Here is a 20,231-nt window from a genome sequence, read left to right as displayed (position 1 = left end):
ACCTTGCATCTTATTCAGAAATCAAAAGTAGCTTCCCTCCAGATCTAACGAGCATCCAAGACTTAGTGGGGTTTTAACAACATAGTGGGTGAAAATTATGGAGGGGCTTAAACAGAACCAAAACTTTGGAGATGGGTACATTCCACTCAAGGCTAGGAAGGAGAACAAAACAAAAAATGTCAATTAATGAATGCTGACAGATGAAGACTGGACCTTTTGTTTTGAATTGAACTTCTATGAGACACCAGTTTCTTTTTGGCTCAGTGAATATGCAGAGTTTAAAAAACCCCACCAAAAAATGGCATTGCACATGCATTGAGAGTTCTTTGTCTTAAAAAGGGCAGCCCAAATTTTGATTTTTCACCATGTGACCAATTAAGTTTTCAAAATTGAATATTTCATCTGGAACTCAAAACAGATTTGACAATATTGAGAATGTAGAGGCTGGGCATACCTACGAGCTAAGCAGCTGAAATTTGTTGCCCGTCCTTCCCATGGAAGGTCCTCTGATTTGGTGCTGAGAGAAAGGGAGACAGAGAAATTGGGGGGGGGCGTGGGAAAAAGAAAGTGAAGCAAGCACAGAGAGAGGTCGGCAATGATTCTAGTAAAAGATTTGAAGACAGAATGCACCATCTCAGTAATTAGTTGGTGCATATAGCATAGAGGCAGTGGGGAGGAAACTACAGAAAATGGCAGCTGGGAGAAAGGAGAAGAATAATATGTTGAAAGGGCGAGATGAAGAGGGCTGGGAGGAGGTTTGCCTGAAGCAGAAACACCAGCACCGAGCAATTGGACTTGTTTATGTGTCATGTTTTAAAAAGTGAAATGCAGAATCAAAGTAGTCCGAAGCTGTACTCATTTTTAGAAGACTGAGCTCCAATCTGCTCAAGGGAAGGCTCATACGTTTTTGTTTCTGCGAATCCAGATGATCGGCACGGGGTAGTGGTTGGTTTTTTCCAGCCAGTTGGGCACAAATTCTTCACATTCTGATAGGAGTAGAAAGATTTGGGGGCAGAGGCCGAGAGCTGGGCATGTACTGCCGGTGGCTTAGATACTTCCGCAGGTGGGGTCTTGTATATGTGAGGGGTCTGTCCCGGTCTGCAATTTACAGTGCTGGAAAAAAAAATTAAAAATAAAAATGAACAAACAGTTTTTATACAAATGTGCTATTCTATGCAATTTCCACATTCTGCTTCCATCACATCTTCTCTCCTGAAATTTGTGGCTTATTGAGGTGTCAGGAGCTCGGCTAAATGGTCAGAGCTGCATTCTTTACAAGTGTATAAAGACTATCTGAAGGCATTTCCCCCAGTGTCAATACCAACTTCTGGGTCAAGACTTACTAATGACATTTCATTTGCATCCCATTTTCCTTTTAGTCTTGCACAGCTGGTAGCAGACTTGCCAGAGTCAGAAACTTGTACTCTGAAACCTTACTCCAAGGCTTGAGCACATGAACTGAACTGCACTGACTTGCTTGTGTGCTACCCAGGAGCAGTGCTTTGTGAGTGGTACTGCCCTTTGGATGAACACATTAAATTGAGGCCATCGCTTGCCTGTTCTGATGATTCTAGCGGATAACAAAGAACCTGAAACACAGCTCAAAGTGCAGGGAGATTGCTTCACACCCTGGTCAACGTTCTTCTCTTGACCAAAGACAGACGGATTATACACTTCATTCCTTTGCTACTTTGGGTATATTTCTGTGCACATTTTGAGCAATGCACTTACAACAATTTATTATACACAAAGCATTTTTCCCCCCAAACTGAATTCATGTTATATTAAGTTTATTTTTAAAAAATTTAGAAAAACACTATCATATGACAAAAACAGTATGAGGCACAAAATTAATGACATAAGAATGGAATTGGAACATGATGATACATCACAAACAGGTGCTAGATGAACATACGTCCTAGCCAGAGGCTGAGGCCCCACAGAGAGAGGACCATTCGACATCTTGCACAGAGGGAAGCCTGGACTGGATTCAGGTCCAGTTCAAACCTCTGAGCACATAGTACACCAATGAACCTTGTCTGAGAGAATATTAATGGTTATAATTGCAGAAAGTAGCTTAAGAATTTTGTTTTGGAACTGATCTTAGTATTTACAGCAGCTTTAGATCATGCAATATAATTTGATTTGGTCACTGTTACTCAAAGATTCAAGCAGAAGTGCTTTTATTTTAAAATGTTTAACCCTAAAGGAGAACACACTCTATATCTCTTGCCTTCAAAAACAAAAATATCGGCTTTATTTTACAAAAGATGCACAATGTCACTTGTAAAATCCCATGACAGGGCTAATGAAACACTATAGCTGAAAAATAAGTGACATTACTAACAGACAAAAGCTCAAGGACATTCTTTTGTCTGCTATTTTGTCTACTACTAACTGCTTCATTTTAAAAAGGGTTAAAGCCTTGAAAATAATAGATGAAAACTATTTGACAAACTAATGAATCATCTGACTACTGCAAAGCCCAATTCCTAAACTTAAGTTAGTTATCATGAAAATTATTTTTAGGAACAGAACCGGTGTCTGGTTTCACCGCCAATTTTAAGGGCTAGTGAAAAATTGTACTGGCAAATGTGCAGGTCACATAATCATAGACAAAATAACTATTTCCCATTCTCCCTCCATATAATATTCCTCTTATTATGATAAATATATTTGAAATCATGAGCTGATAGAATGGTATGAAATACAGGTTTTGTATTAATGCATGGCTAAAACTGTTGGATAATTACAACCTGTATAAAGCTTCAGTGACACAAGCGAACTGTAATAGCCAGCCATGGTAAATGGGATTGGAAGAGATTAAATGGAAAACCTGCACAGAAGACACTAGTCACTGCAGTCCGAGTACAGCATTCTCTAACAGTCAGCTCTTAGCATTGGTAAATTACTGATTCAGTTACTTAGCAATGATTTCAGCATCATACAAAGAATACGAATTCAATATAACAGGGAGAGCGAGACATCTAGCTGTGACTAAAGTATTGATGATGGCAACAGGAATTGTTTGGTTTGTGATTTAAAAGCATCACGGAAAATGTATTGTTGCAACCAAAGCGTATTAAATTAAATGTGTTCTTCTCTGTTAATAAAACCTGTCTATGATCAGAATCTCATGTCTGCTGTTAATCAGGAAATTCTGCCATTAGCCTGGTGACTAATATAAATCAGTCATATTGATAAGGGTTTATTCCAATAAATTGTACTGCTGGCTCCCCTGTAAATAGGTAATGCTGACAGCTCAGCCCAATTTCACATTGAACCTTGGCCAAATGTGAAGACTTGCTTTGAAATGCTCTGTAGTCAGCATCTGGGATTTGGACATCTGCCATTTCCTACGCTGTCCAATAAAGAACATACAAAGACTAACTTCTTTCCTCTGAGAACAAACCCAGTCTCCTACACCCAGGAAAGATGTTTTAGTGGAGTTTTGAGTGGTGACTTGCCCCACAGCAAAAGATTAAGAGGGGAAATGTAGGGAAAAGGCGAGGAAAAGCAGAGGAGAGGAAGGGAGGAGAGGGAGAGAGTAAAATAGAAAGCGTCACATTTACATAGTGCCTTGTACAATTGAGTGCATTTAAAGTGTTGTAACATGTGCAGAATGAGCTCCCACAGACAACAAGGCGATAACAATTAGGTTATCTGCTTGAAGTGATTCTGGATTACAGATGAAGTGTTAGTACGCTGGGCTGAACTCTTCTACTACTCTCTGGAATTGTGCCCTGACTTGTGTCCAGCTGAGAGTTGAGTAAGGATCATGAAACAATGCTTCACACAAATGAAGGCAGTACTGCTGTGAGTGTGCCGGCACGTGTGCAAGCCTGTGGAGTGGGACTCAAAACTACAACATGATGACGGAGAGGTGAATGCACTACCCACTGAGACACAAATCACACAAAGTGATTGAATTGAAAGCATGTCACCAGCCATCTGACTATCATGACAAACACTACAGAATCCCAAAGCAGGTTTATTGTTGGGCTGTTGAAGAATCCCAGATAATTGCACTCTCAGATGATGAACGATTTTGATTAATTACTAATTCCTATTTTCTCCAAGAGGATAACAATCAAAGACACCAAGTTTTCAGATGCCATTTATGCTACATGTTGTGGTCAGCTCCACTGGAACCATCTGGGATGTCTTGTGGCTGGTATTAATCAACGTTCCTGATTTCTAGTAAGGAAGGATGCACGCACAAAGTCTTCAGTAGAAGACAAGCTCGGTCTTGATAAACAGCAGTAGTTTATTACATAGTACTTAGTAACTAATTACATTACATCAGAGCTCCAAGAGAGTCTATCCTCATGGATAGAAAATATACTATGTTAGTACCTGAATGGGTTAACTGTCATCTATGGGTATGTTGCTGGAAAAGCACAGCAGGTCAGGCAGCATCCAAGGAGCAGGAAAATCGACATTTTGGGCCAGAGCCCTTCATTAGGAAATGTCGATGAAGGGCTCAGGCCCGAAACGTCAATTTTCCTGCTCCTTGGATGCTGCGTGACCTGTTGTGTTTTTCCAGCAACAAACTCTCAACTCTGATTCCCAGCATCTGCAGATCTCACTGCTTCCTAACTGTCATCTATGACAAGCTGAGCCCCAAAGCAATACAAAAGGATGGAAACAAATAAGAAGATTCTTGTGACAGGAGTTTTCACATGTGGGGTTGTGCACAAAATAAACCTTGATCAAATATCTAATTGTAGCTCCAGTTTTTTGTCTCTCCCGGTCTCATGTTTCACAGATTACCAAGGTTGCGTTCTAAGAGTGTTCTAATGGCAATCAGGATATGGGGGATGTGGCTGTTGGAGCATCTGGATCAAGTAAAAGGCTAGTGAAAGAAAGGCCAATTTACAGCAGATATCAGTGATGTCTGGGTGGTTGAGAAATTAATTGCAAAAGCCAGCTCTATACTACGAGGAAAGGGTAGGTTACAATTACATCAAATGGGCCGTCTGCTCTCCCCATTTAAGATTAGATTAGATTAGATTAGATTACAGTGTGGAAACAGGCCCTTCGGCCCAACAAGTCCACACCGACCCGCCGAAACGAAACCCACCCATACCCCTACATTTACCCCTTACCTAACACTACGGGCAATTTAGTATGGCCAATTCACCTAACCTGCACATCTTTGGACTGTGGGAGGAAACCGGAGCACCCGGAGGAAACCCACGCAGACACGGGGAGAACGTGCAAACTCCACACAGTCAGTCGCCTGAGTCGGGAATTGAACCCGGGTCTCTGGCGCTGGGAGGCAGCAGTGCTAACCACTGTGCCACCGTGCCGCCCACTGAATTTAAATTCAGATTGTGAAATTTCATGCAAGAGAAGAAGCAAACAAAGATGTTGCGTTAACCCTTACTTTAAGGAAACCTGCTGAGTACATGCAAGAGTTCAACAACTACTGAGGATGGTCACTCATTACTACAAAAGCCACACCAGCTATCTACCAGATTCCAGAATTCACACAAAGAACTTTAATTCTTTGACATAAACAACGTCTTCTTAGAACACAAGCTTGTAATTCCTGAAATATGGAGAGACACTAAGAACTGGAGCTACAATTAAAAAGGTTTGATCAAGGTTTATTCCCTGCAGCCCAATCCCATTAGAAATAACTATCACAGCCAAAGGAACAGTTCCAAAGCATTGATGCTGTGCCTGGGTGGATTACCCTTTATGTGAGAAATGTTCTTCAACAACAGTTGGCCACAGTTCTAAAGCCTTCCCACAGCCTGTGATGATTTGGATATCAAATAGACTTGGTTCCCATGCAGGTTTCAGAGTTCAGTATCTCTAATAGGCCTCTTTTATTTGAAAAATAATTTGACAAAATCAGTTTCAAGTAAATATTCCTGTCATTTTGGTTTAGTTTTCAAATCCTCTACATGCTTACACATTCTTTCTGAGTGCTAACATAGTTCCTCTGAAGTTTTCAACGTTGTTGAAAGAGGACATCCCTGCAACGTGACTCAACAGCTGACAGATTGTTGTTAAATCACAATGAAGTACAAGGCACTGCAAATCCTATACCTGATCATGGATTATTGTTGGTAACAACGGTTTTAAAAAAATCTTCTGCAAGTTTTGAAGATAGTTGGGCAACTTTCACTTCATTTCAGAGTGGAGAGCTGAGCTCAAAGCTGCTGTCAAATGCATTAAAAGTGTACAGCACACTCGGCGTTACACAACAAGGGAGGTCTTTTCAATTGATCTCTTATGACAGTTCATGCAGAAACACCAAAGCAGATTAATAAACTTTGAAGAGTTCAGACATTTTTCCACCTAAAAAAAAATCCCTCCCTCTCTGAAATACCCTGAGGCATTCCAGCTTTGTACATTAAGACCCAATGTGCTATTCACTAGAGCAGAAATCCACTGGAATTAACACATTAGTTTCTCCCCTTCTGCCAACACTACAGGGTATTTTGTATAGCAACTTTAGCATCATTGTGAAGTGGTTTCAGCTTCACACTAAATTCACCAGAGGAGTGTACATTGGTCTTTAAAGCCAGAGGTGACTAAAATGAATTGAAACTGTTCCACTATCAGGTTATTCCCAAAGGCAGATTTCAAAGATAACTGTAGGATCAAAGTCAAGCCCAAACAACAATGTTACAGCTGTGTAATCGCAACTCATTTACTCTGCCCACTTTATACAGAATCCAGAGAGAAAGTCTGCATTTTTATCATGTCTTCAACCTAGAAATTATTCTGTCGATGGTAATTCATCAGAACAAAATCTAGATGGTGCTCCTCCCCAACTTCCTCCAGGGAATTCCTGGATGAAGTTTCAGTGTTAATAAATAACTTGAAGGGATTCAACTTATAGCAATAGCACTGGAACAGTTCATTCATTGGCAATGGTGCAACCATCTATCCTGTAAAAGAATTTGGCTAATGCACATCTTTTTTTTTGAAACCATTTCTTAACATTTTTGTATTTTAACATTGTTTGTTGTTTGGGGCCTGTTTTGCATCACCATTTTAGTGTTTTGTGTGTTGCTGGCATCTGTGATGCATTCCAAGAGTGCATTATCATCACCATCAGGTACTGCCTGCATCCCAGACATTCCTCTACCTTTCATCCCTGTGGTGGGCAAGGGTGGACATTGCATCTGGGTACTCAGGTAATTGTGGCACAGTCCATTTCCTCTGATCAGGAGGAGGAGAGTAAAACTAGATTAGGAGGAAGGAATGAATTCTGGCCACTCACTGATAGGACCAAGAATAGAAAAAGAACAGAAATTATGCCACTTTACCAGTGGAGAGGAGGAATGGAGTGGGTGAGGCGGCGGGTAGTGTTGGCAGCTGTGAGCAGTGCAGACACTCAGGTGGCTGTGGCCACAGCAATAGCGCTTAGTTTCAGGGTCCAAGCCTCGGGCTCTGCACCATTGTGTACTAGGGACCTGGGAGGAGCAACTGTCACTGGGGGAAGCCTTGAACTTCTTTCTCCCCTCAGGTTTATAGTAACAATTAGGAAGTAAAACAGCAACCCCAGAAAATAAAACAAAAGCTGCACACTACCACCACCACCACGTCTTTCACAAGTAACTCTTCATCCCCATTGTTTTGCACTTGAAAGTGAGTTCTAATATTATTGGGGACAGCTCACTTGGGTAATACATTAGATATCAGGCCCTGCCCATTCCTGGAGTCATCATAAAAGTTAAAAAGAAGTAATCAAAATACGCAGAGTCCCCTGTTACCTGCGGATAGACCCAGGTTAACAGAGAGAGAGATTGATTCTATACTGAACAAGTAGCAATCTTTTTTGCAAACAAAAAAATTATTTTAAACACAGCTAACACTATGAACTGCTGACATAAATCTGCTTCTAAACATCCCCTTCCCCTGCTCTCCCCCAAATATATAAAGATTAAAAAGTTAGTTATGAGCAGAGGGGGAGAAAACTGGGGAAGCAGTTCAACCGCCTCAGTCCACAGCATTCATTGAGATTATCCTTTTGTTTGCCAGGATTTTGTGTTAAGTCTCTTTTCACTTATTTGTAGGAAGCTCACAGGCAATTGGTACTTTAAATGCAAAGTCTCTTAGTTAATAGTTAAAAGACTACTGCTTACAATGACTGGTGAGGGAAAATAAACAGGCTCTCGTATGTTATAATATAATATATTATACTGGCAAGATAGACAAAGCATCCCCACGTGCAGAAGTCTCTAGACCTCTGCCAGTAGCATGCACACCCACAAGCTGTTCAGTTACTCAAGGGACAAGTCAGATAGTTGTCAGGCTGATGCCTTTGTCATCTACAACTGGTCACAACTCCACAACCCAATGTGTTATTTGTTGCCAGCCATATTTTACCAAATACATCCACTATGCCCCTGTTTAGATTCACACAAACAAACAAGTCTACTCCATTGCGTTTGGTCAATGCAGCAGTGTAAAGACAACTTCCAATGAGGTTCAGTAACTTGCTTTTACTAAACTGTAGCAATTCTTGCACAATTTTAAAACAGTCCTTTTTAATTCAGCCCACAATCAAAAATAGGAATAAGAATATAGTCTTCACAGTATAGCATTTGGTGGACTGTGATTTTCAATTCATCATGCAATGCTTGCCTTGAGGATAGGCTTGATAGGCTGGGATCATTGCCTTTTTGAGGTTTATAAAATCATGAGGGGCATTGATAAGTTTATGACAAGGATCTTTTCCCTCGGGTGGAAGAGCTCAAAACTAGATTACATACTTTTAAAGTGAGAGGAGAAAGATTTAAAAAGGACATGAGGGGCAACTTTTTTTATTCACACATGTGTGAAATGAACTACCAGAGAAAGTGGTGGACGCAGGTACAGTTACAACATTTAAAAGACATTTAGATAAGTATATGAGTAAGAAATATTTGGAGGGATATAGGTCAAACGTAGGCAGGTGAGACAAGTTCAGTTTGGGAACATGGACTGGTTGGACTGAAGGGTCTGGTTCCATGCTGTATGACTCTTTGTTGTTTGGAAAATGCTTTGGGACATTTGAAGTCACGAAATACATTATATAAATGAAAGGCTGTCTGCCTTATAAATGAATATGCATCAACAATTAACTACTGACTAAATTGGCAAAATTTCAATAGAAAGATTATAGCAAACAAAATACACCTTCAAGGGAAGTTCTGAATGGATAACAAATGCTGGACTTACCTAGAATGTTTACAAGAAAGGACAAGTAATAACAATAAAAAAAGAACTCTGTTCAGCACACATCCTAACATCTGCTGACACCAAGAAAAACTCCATTGGAATAATACCATTTCATGGCTTCAAATCATAGAGTTCAATGGGAGCCATTTTGAACATCGAACATGACAGCATTGTACAGACCCTTCAGCCCTTGATGTTGCGCCGACCTGTGAAACTAATCTGAACCCCATCTAACTTACACTATTCCATTATTATCCATATTTTTATTCAACGACCATTTAAATGCTCTTAAAGTTGGTGAGTCTACTACTGTTGCAGGCAGGGCTGACTACTCTGAGTAAAGAAACTACCTCTGATATTTGTCCTGTATCTATCACCCCTCAATTTAAAGCTGTGTCACCTCGTGCTAGCCATCACCGTCTGAGGAAAAAGGCTCTCACTGTCCACTCTATCTAACCCTCTGATTATCTTGTATGTCTCTATTAAGTAACCCCTCAACCTTCTTCAACAATAACAGCCTCAAGTCCCTCTGCGTTTCCTCAGAAGACCTTCCCTCCATAGCAGGCAACATCCTAGTAAATCTCTTCTGTGCCCTTTCCAATGCTTCCACATCCTTCCTATACTGCAGTTAACAGAACTTTATGCAATACTCCAAGTGTGGCCACAACAGAGTTTTGTACAGCTGCAATATGACCTCATAGTTCCAAAACTTAATCCTTCTACCAATAAAAGCGAACACACCGTATGCCTTCTTAACAGCCCTATCAACCTGGGTGACAACTTTCAGGGATCTATGTACCTGGACACCAAGATCTCTTTGCTCATTCACACTACCAAGAATCTTACCATTAGAGACCAGTACTCTGTATTCCTGTTACTCCGTCCAAAGTGAATCACCTCACACTTTTCCACACTGAACTCCATTTGCCACCTCTCAACCCAGCTCTGCAGCTTATCTATGTCTCTCTGTAAGCTGCAACATCCTCCTAAACTGTCCAAAACTCCACTGATCTTAGTGTCATCCACACATTTACTAACCCATCCTTCTACGGCCTCATCCAGGTCATTTAGAAAAATGACCAACAGCAGTGACTCTAAAACAGATCCTTGCAGTACACCACTAGTAACTTTATATCTGTGGTCCAAACAATAGTTTGAGGTCACACATGAGTGCTCACAGTTTTTGATTAAATTGCTGTAAGATTCCATTATTGAGTATTCTTCACAAAACATGCACTGGGCAAATCACATTGCAAATTCTACCCCCATCACGAAGTCGAAACACTGCTGCCCATATCCTCCAGCTTTAAAAGGACATGCAGCCACCTAACGGCCATAATTGCCAAAAAGGGAAACATGTTTAAAGAAAACACATTCCTGTTCAGTGCTACATCAGAGTGCATAGTGACCACAGCAGAGGAGCACCCTTTGAACAGCTGAGTTTAAAAACAGTATTTACAGGGCTGTCATTTTGATATTACTCTCAGCTGACTGTTTAAGATCAATGATAGTTTTCTGACTTGTATGTCCACTCTAAGAACGATCATGCAGGCCCATGCCTTCCACAGGGCATGGAACAATGTTCTCAGTGAGCACCCAGGATGCCCTTATGCCTTCTACAACTCACCTAAGCCAAGTATCTAATAAAGATTCCTCACCTACAGGTTACACAAGCTGTCACTTTCTGTAGTGTGTGCGCAAACACAGGCTACTTGACTGTGAAAGAGATCACAGACATGCTTGATACCTACATAAGAGGGATATAATTAGAAAGTGATTAGAAATGAAAGTCCCTACTCTCTCCTCAGACCAAGGCCACGTGCAGAATCCTTAAGTGAACAGCAGACTCAGCAAAGCTGAGACCTGACCTCTGAACCTTCTGCTCAGCCTCCAGGCTGCATTTTCACTCACACTCCAGCATTTGACATCTTTCTTACTTCTAAAGATTGGGTTATATAGATGACTCATTTTACCTCAGATGCATGTTTTCGTTACTGAAGCTGGTGTTATTCGAAGGACCACAGGTTTTTATTTTATATCCTTTATTTTGGCCATTGGCACTGAGTGTTGGTGAGGAGTCCCTCCTCCTCTCCAGGTGAGGTGGTGTCCGGTCGAATACCCGGTTGTTGTACTCCTGCAGTCCACTGTAGGTGGCCGAGGTCTGCATTGGTTTCTGGGGTTTCTCTCTCCGTGGTGCTGGCCTTGCAGATTTAGCTGTTACTGCACCTGAAGCAAATGGACTGGAGGCATGGAGGGTGGTGTCAATGCCGCTGTCACTGGATGCTCCTTTCGCAGAGGTCTCAAGGTCAACCTCCATATGCTCCATATTGTCAAACCATCTTTCATCACTGTGGCCGCTGGAGGCATTGCTGGACAGAGTATTGCTACTTGACTGGCTTGAGTAGTGGGCATCCCCCTGTTAAGCAGCAGACACAATATTAGAATCACAGCTGCAGACTATGCAGTGCCCTTTGAGAAGGCTCAACATAGACAGCCCAGAGAATTATTCCAGACAAGGGTCAGAGACTGTTGGTTCTCCACTCTCCTGCTGCAATTTTCCACACACTGTAGTGAGTGGGTTAGAATAACTAGCTGCAAAGCATAGAAACAGACCACAACTCCAGGAGCTTAAAAAGGATGATAATGAATCTTTCCCACAAATCCTTCAAATGGGGTGAATGTAGTTCTGGGGAAAATTATAAGTACATACAAATCTAAAGTTACATTACTCAGACTCTAATCGATTGCAAGTTGTACTTGGTTAAATACACTATGGAACAAAAGAGCAAGGCGGTGCATGGTTTGAACTAATATGATTTCAGCTTAGCCAGTCATAAAAGGTATTACAAGTAGCTCCTATATCTAGCAATATTACATCATTCTAAATGCTGACCACTATCAGTTATTGGTGAAAAGTAGAATTATTAGTGCCCCTCCAAACCCTAACAGCCATTCCACAGTCACTATATTACTAAGGGGAGGTATTCAAATACTGGGATAACATTCCACAGGCACAGGTTGGCTTGAATCTCACCGCAGTAGCTGGTGAAATTTGAATTCAGTAAAGAAAATCTGGAATTAAAAGCTAGTTTAAAGGTGACCATTAATAACTTAATTGTGAACCAGATGGATTTTCACAATGTCCTTTAGGGAATGAAATCTGCTGTCCTTACCTGGTCTGGTTTACATGTGACTCCAGACCCACAGCTATGTGATGAATTCTTAACTGCCTTCTGGCTCTGAAAGCCTTTTCAGTTTAAGGGTAACTAAGGTAAGGCAACAAAACCAGCCCTGCCAGAACAATGAAACAAAGGGTAACAAACAAGCCTGGGCAAAGCAAGGGGTGGAGAGTCAATGTTACCTTGTAGGGTGCTGTAGAATCATTGCTTTTAGGAGGTTTGGCGAGCATGGATATACAGAGCCCTTCACAAAATCAAGATGTCTTAAGAACTTTAAGCTAACAAAATACTTTTGAAGCACAGTCACTGTTGTAATGTAGGAAATGAGAGTTAATTTATGCAGCAACTCCCATTAACAACGTAACATCATAATCAGATCCTCTGGTTTGAGATACTAGACTTTTTTCACTGGAGTGTAAGAGGTTAAGAGATGACCTTATAGAAGTTTATAAAATCATGAAGGGTATAGAAAGGGTTAATGGTAGGGGTCATTTCCCTAGGATGGGAGATTTCAAGACAATGGGGCATATTTAAGGTGAGAGGAGAGAGATTTAAAAAAAGACATGAGGGGCAAATTCCTTTTTTTTTTGGAAAAATGGGTGATGTGTGTGTGGAATGAACTTGACAAAGTGGAGGATGTGGGTATAACCACAATGTTTAAAAGACATTTGGATAAGTACGTGAATAGGAAAGATTTAGAGGGATATGTGCCAGGGGCAGGCAGTTGGGGCTAGTTTAGTTTGGGATGATGTTCGGCATGAACTGGTTGGACCGAAGGGACTGTTTCTGTGCTGTATAATTCTACGATTCCTTAAAAGCTAATTCTTGATCATGATATAAGGGATCCTTAACCTTTTCTTCGAAGTATTGACTGTGGAATCTTTGAAGGGGCAAGTAGATACCTGGTTCAACAGTTCATCTGAAAGATGGCACCTCAGACAGAGCAGCACTCCCTCAGTAATGCACTGGATGTCAACCTAGATCTTGTGCCAAGCACCCAAGTCCCTGGTGTGGGACTTGATCCCATGACCTTTTGATTGAGTGTGCTATCAACTAGACATCTTGATCTTGAGAAATAGCATTCTTTCTGTAATAGAAATTCTGTAAAGAAAACTTGCTATACTTTAATGTAATTGACAGTAGCGATGGGTTTGGCAGGACATGCTAGCAAGCAATAGCTTTCAGGATACATGCAGTTGCTTACTTTGGAATGCCTGTTGGGGGAATCCTTGCCTGCTAGCTCTTGTCTAGCGAGACGCTTATTGATATTGTTTCCGGAAGGTGAATAAACTTTGGGCGCAGTAGGCACGTGCCACACAGGATCTGAAATTGAAGAGTTACATTTTTAAATTACAATAACCCTTTATTAATACAAATAGCTTGCAAAGACAGATTAATTTCAACTCCAGAAGGCTGCACAGAAGTATCTTAGCACAGGACACAAGTGGTGAATGTATTACATTGTTCATTTTTTTTTGGCAAAATATCTTTTTCTCCTATCCTCCTTGATTGTGCATAGACTTCACTAAGCTCTTGCCTCACTGCTACTGGTATAACATGTAGTGCGGTAACTTTGAGAGCCTGGGCAGGCTTTTTAAACTGTGGAAGACCTTGCAGACGACTGGAAATTAAAAGAGAAAGTGATGCTTCACTTCTACATGTTCTTGATCAGTACTTTTCTGGAAAATTGCAATAAGGTAAATCAAATTTATGCTCTGATTGCAGTTTTTGGTTCATTTAATGTATTGTACAGTATAGCACAACACCTATGGAGCAAGGAGCAGTGGAGGTCAAGTTAATGTGATAGCAGCTAAATCATAAACAGAGTAATATGATACCTGCACCTAAAACTGTTCTATATGCTGACTATCAAGTGATTATTAGTCAAAGGAGGAGTTAATGACACCCCTTCAAACTCAAAAATATTCTCTTCTGGATAATCATTCCCGCTTTGGGTACCAACTGCAGGAAAGATGCGTTGACCTTGGAGAGGGTACACAGCAGATTCACCAGAATAAGATTGGGTTTTAAAGCTAATTTAGGAGGATGAATAATTCTGTTTTATCGCTCTTGACTCTGTAGGCTGATGCTGAATCTAAACCAACATATTTAAAATGTTTACCGGAATGCAACAGGATAGACACAGAATTAAACATAGTCTCTAGTGTGAAAGCCTACAAACAAGCCGGGGGGGGGGGGGGGGGGGGTGGCACCTTTTTAACATGGAAGCTAGATCATTAAGAATGCTTTCTGATTTCACATTCTCATGCCAAGGCCAATGGAAGCCCGAAATAGTCTTCCTGAAGGAGTTTGGGTCATAATCATTTCCACGCCTGGGATGGAGATTTATTTTAAAACCAGTTACATGGAGCGAAGTAGAGCTAAATGGAGTAGATTGATAAATCAGCCACTGAATGGTAGAGCAGGCTTAAGGGGCTGAATGGCCTATATTTCTTCCTATGTTCTCACCCAATGCTCGCACACATCTGACCAAATTTCTTTCCTCTAATCCTTGGGCTACTAGACTTAACTGTGGTGCTCTCTCTACCTCTCAGGCTGGGGTTGACCACGTCAGCACAGTATATGAGTCATTAAGAGCTGACAGTGACGTCAGCAATCTACGTTTGGACCACATCGCCGCATGTGTCTCCGCCCCCCCGCCGCGTTCCGTCACCACGCCTGACCCCGCCCCCCCGCCGCGTTCCGCCACCACGCCTAACTCCGCCCCCCGGCCGAGTTCCGTCACCGCGCCTAACCCCGCCCCCAAGCCGCGTTCCGCCACCACGCCTAACTCCGCCCCCCGGCCGAGTTCCGTCACCGCGCCTAACCCCGCCCCCACGCCGCGTTCCGTCACCGCGCCTAACTCCGCCCCCCGGCCGAGTTCCGTCACCGCGACTAACCCCGCCCCCCCGCCGGTCTCTATCACCATGTCCAACTCCGCCCCCAAGCCGACCTCTGTCCCCGCCCCCAGGCCTAACCCCGCCCCCACATCCAGCTCCAGTCCCACACCAGGTCCTAGCTCCCCGCCCTGCCGTGTGTTCACCATCCCTCCAGACTTGCCCCTCTCTGAGGATGAAAGATCAGTCCTCAGGAGGGGTCTCACCTTCGTTCCCACACGTTCTCGGGTCAATGAATTCAATACACGGAGTGACACCGAACAATTCTTCCGCCGTCTTCGCCTCCGTGCCTTCTTCTTCAACCAAGACTCTCGCCCACCCTCTGACGACCCCTTCTCCCACCTCCAACACACCCCGTCCACCTGGACACCCCGTGCTGGCCTCCTACCTGCCCTCGACCTCTTCATAGCAAACTGCCGCCGCGATATTAACCGCTACCTGAACTCCCACACTCCCCCCACCCACTCCAACCTCTCACCCTCGGAACGCGCAGCCCTCCACTCCCTCCGTTCCAACCCCAACCTCACCATCAAACCAGCTGACAAGGGAGGCGCAGTAGTAGTTTGGCGCACTGACCTTTACACCGCTGAGGCCAAACGCCAGCTCGCAGATACCTCCTCCTACCGTCCCCTTGACCATGACCCCACCCCCCACCACCAAACCATCATCTCCCAGACCGTCCATAACCTCATCACCTCAGGGGACCTCCCATCCACCGCCTCCAACCTCATAGTCCCACAACCCCGAACCGCCCGTTTCTACCTCCTGCCCAAAATCCACAAACCTGACTGCCCCGGACGACCCATCGTCTCAGCCTGCTCCTGCCCAACCGAACTCATCTCGGCATACCTCGACACGGTCCTGTCCCCATTAGTCCAAGAACTCCCCACCTACGTTCGTGACACCACCCACGCCCTCCACCTCCTCCAGGATTTCCGCTTCCCCGGTCCCCAACGCCTCATCTTCACCATGGACATCCAGTCCCTGTACACCTCCATCCCCCATCACGAAGGACTCAAAGCACTCCGCTTCTTCCTTTCCCGCCGTACCACCCAGTACCCTTCCACCGACACCCTCCTTCGACTGACCGAACTGGTCCTCACCCTGAACAACTTTTCTTTCCAATCCTCCCACTTTCTCCAAACAAAAGGAGTAGCCATGGGCACCCGCATGGGCCCCAGCTATGCCTGCCTCTTTGTAGGGTATGTGGAACAATCCATCTTCCGCAACTACACTGGCCCCACCCCCCATCTTTTTCTTCGCTACATTGATGACTGTATCGGCGCTACCTCGTGCTCCCACGAGGAGGTTGAACAGTTCATCCACTACACCAACACCTTCCACCCCGACCTCAAATTCACCTGGACAGTCTCGGACTCCTCCCTCCCCTTCCTAGACCTTTCTGTTTCTATCTCAGGCGACCGAATCAACACGGACATCTACTACAAACCTACCGACTCCCACAGCTACCTGGACTACACCTCCTCCCATCCTGCCCCCTGTAAAAACGCCATCCCATTCTCCCAATTCCTTCGTCTCCGCCGCATCTGCTCCCAGGAGGACCAGTTCAAAATACGTACAACACAGATGGCCTCCTTCTTCAAGGACCGCAATTTCCCCCCCGACGTGGTCGACGGTGCCCTCCACCGCATCTCCTCCACTTCCCGCTCCTCCGCCCTTGAGCCCCGCCCCTCCAACCGCCACCAGGACAGAACCCCACTGGTCCTCACCTACCACCCCACCAATCTCCATGTACAGCGCATCATCCGCCGTCACTTCCGCCACCTCCAAACAGACCCCAGCACCAAGGATATATTTCCCTCCCCTCCCCTATCAGCTTTCCGTAGAGACCACTCCCTCCGCGACTCCCTTGTCAGATCCACACCCCCCACCGACCCAACCACCACTCCCGGCACCTTCCCTTGCAACCGCAGGAGGTGCAACACTTGCGCCCACACCTCCCCCCTCACTTCTCTCCAAGGCCCCAAGGGAAACTTCCATATCCGCCACAGATTCACCTGCACCTCCACCCACATCATCTACTGCATCCGCTGCAGCCGGTGTGGCCTCCTCTATATTGGGGAGACAGGCCGCCTACTTGCGGAGCGATTCAGGGAGCACCTCTGGGCCACCCGGACGAACCAACCCAACCAACCTGTGGCACAGCATTTCAACTCCCCCTCCCACTCCACCGAGGATATGCAGGTCATTGGACTCATCCACCGCCAAACCACAACAACCCGACGGTCGGAGGAGGAGCGTCTTATCTTCCGACTGGGAACCCTCCAACCACAGGGGATGAACTTGGACTTCACCAGTTTCTTCATCCCCCCTCCCCCCACCTTGTCTCAGCCGGATCCTTCCAGCCCGGCACCGCCTTCCTGACCTGCAGTCTTCTTCTTGACCTCTCCGCCTCCACCCTACTCCGACCTATCACCCTCACCTTGACCTCTTTCCACCTATCACATTTCCAACGCCCCTCCTCCAAGTCCCTCCTCCCTACCTTTTATCTTCTCCTGCTGAACACTCTCTGCTCATTCCTGAAGAAGGGCCTGTGCCCGAAACGTCGAATCTCCTGTTCCCTGGATGCTGCCTGACCTGCTGTGCTGTTCCAGCAATAAAGTTTCAACAAAAGGACCACTTATGTTCTGCAACCACTACCAGTATAAACACAGCTGTGCTGGTCAGATATTATTCTTTAATTAAACCCTGAAGAGTTGTAATCCAGTACAAAACAAATCCTTCCTCACATCTACTTTACAATGCTCGCTTCAAGTAAAAATAGTGACAGGGTGAAGAGAGGAGGGCTTAGAAATGAAACAACTAAGACAAAATTCACTTGCAATTGCTAATTCAAACCTGAGCAGTGAAAAGATTCCAACAGTATGATATTTTCAGCAAAAGCTGCTGTTAACAGACTGAGCGAGCCTATCTCTGCAGTATCTCACAATTATAGCGCACTTCAGAATGGAGTCTTTGAAGGGCTGCCTGGCATTTGCAACTGATTCTACACTCCCTTTCAACTATGGGCTTCTCCTGTGTATGGAGGATAATGGCCCCAATCCACACACCTTTTAAGTGTCCTATTTAGAACCCTGTGACTTTATGTAATGGTCATTCAGGCAGAACTGTCAATATTGAAAACAAATTTAGAAGTGTTTTGTTTGAAACTGGGGATATTGCCTTGCAATAAAAGCACATCTAAGTGTAAAACTGTAAGAGTCAGATAGGTACATTATTTGCTTTTCTCTCTTCACAACCTACTCAGCTGAGATTACAAGTGAGTTGGAAGAAGCAAAGGCCATAAAACATGCTATGAATGTGGAACTTTCAGTCTCTGCAGCAGCAGTGAAAGCACTCTATCCCCAACCATAGCACGATGCACAACTCCCAACATCTTATCTTAAAAACACAGCCTATATAGCCTTGTACCTTATGCTGTTGTAATGCCCCTACTCTGGGCCATAAAGTTCGGGTTCAAGCTCTACCTGCCCCAGACATGTGTCATAATGTGAATGAACAGGTTGGTTAAAAAAATTCCATACCTCGAACACAGACCAGTACCAGAATTAGGAACAAAAACAGCATCTTTAGGGTGTCTGTGGTGCAGTGGTAGTGGCTTTCCCCAAGCTAGAAGGCTGAGGTTCAAGTCCCATTTGCTCCAGGAAATGGCAATAACACTTTGAAAAAATTGATTAAAAATATAGATATGACCTTGGATTAACGTGCGAGGAGTTGAGGCTATTGTATTCACGCCAGCTTATTACAGAACAAAAGTAGCAAAAAGCTATGCTACAAATCTAATTTAAATTCAGGTTTGAGGTGAAACAACAGTGGAAGTGGCTTTCTGTTACAAAATAATTACTTATGTTGTTCTGTTTGCTTTTTGAAAGAAAATTCAAGTTTGACTGAAGAATAGCCAATTATCTAATGAGGAATTGATTTGCCCATAATAAACAGACAAATTAACGCAAATGGGTTCAAACTGTCCTACATGACAGCAATAATTAAATCAATGGGGTGGCACTTCATCTGGCAATGGGAAAAGAACACAGGGTTGCTAGTGCCCAGGGAACTCTCTCTTGCACACATCAGGTGGGGGGGGAGAAAATTAAAGAAACATTAGCACCTGTCCCAAAAACAAGAGACAGGCAGTAGACAAGTAAAACGTCTGTAACAGCGACTATAAATCATTACCATTCTTATTTCGCTCAATTGTGCTGTCCTGGCTGGTTAATCCTCCAGATAAGGAATCACCACTTGACATCACATCATCTCTGTTGTGATGCTCATAAGGCACAACTGAACGTTGGCCTGCACCTCCTCCAAACCTGTTAGTGAAACGAGCATAGAACATGCTGCAGTTGAGGATCAAAAGCATAAATATAAAGGCGCTGCGAAATAAACATGGAGCATTAGTTTTTACATAACCTTAGTTTTAGTTAACAACAAAATTGGTCATTGAAAAGAACTGATGTTTGCAGCAATAGTCTTAAATTAAATACAGTCTAAGGTGCTGTTTGCATTAAGAGTTATACATAAAACAAATCTAACAGGAAGGTTTCACATCTTCAACAGCAACCCCAGCTTCTCTACATAAATCCTGCCTGCAGAATGAGATCATCCTTTTGATTAGGAGGATATGGCATCAAAACTGGAAGCAGACTCTCAAATTTAACTAGCAATATCTATAACCTTTAAAATCCTCTCAGCAGAAAAATTAAGTCAATTCATCTTTGGTAGCAGCCATCTTTATAGTTCTACTTTTCCACTTTGTAACAATTCATTCTTAGCAAGCCTTGTTAAATATCAGCGATCAGAGATAAGCTATCAAAACAAGAAATCTACCATTGATCCATTTACATAGAGTCTTTTATGATCACGAAACTGTTGTTTCTGAGGGGTAACTTACACTTTTAAAAATCCCCATCATAATCTCTATTCCTCATCTCTACCGGTCATGCATCAA

General features: G+C 43.5%; 1 protein-coding gene across 5 annotated transcripts in view; it reads right to left on the bottom strand.

The window, feature by feature from the left end:
* Positions 1 to 20,231, bottom strand: part of sipa1l3 (signal-induced proliferation-associated 1 like 3) — a 246,157-nt gene that overhangs the window by 33,834 nt on the left and 192,092 nt on the right. For 4 of the 5 annotated variants that reach the window (XM_043680772.2, XM_087983905.1, XM_043680771.2 and 1 more), the window contains 4 exons: positions 19,460 to 19,593; positions 13,570 to 13,688; positions 11,160 to 11,602; positions 904 to 1,113 (listed from right to left, as the gene is read on the bottom strand). In XM_043680772.2, coding sequence (XP_043536707.2) covers positions 904 to 1,113; positions 11,160 to 11,602; positions 13,570 to 13,688; positions 19,460 to 19,593 — 906 coding nt within the window. The remainder of the gene's footprint in view (positions 1 to 903; positions 1,114 to 11,159; positions 11,603 to 13,569; positions 13,689 to 19,459; positions 19,594 to 20,231) is intronic. The other variant, XM_043680774.2, reaches the window with a different exon arrangement.

This window comes from Chiloscyllium plagiosum, unplaced genomic scaffold (assembly GCF_037043375.1).
Source record: "Chiloscyllium plagiosum isolate Xiang-an unplaced genomic scaffold, Cpla_swu_hap1 HiC_scaffold_47, whole genome shotgun sequence".
Lineage (NCBI taxonomy): Eukaryota > Metazoa > Chordata > Chondrichthyes > Orectolobiformes > Hemiscylliidae > Chiloscyllium > Chiloscyllium plagiosum.
The sequence above is the reverse complement of the archived record's forward strand: the minus strand, read 5'-3'. Positions and strand labels throughout refer to the sequence as shown.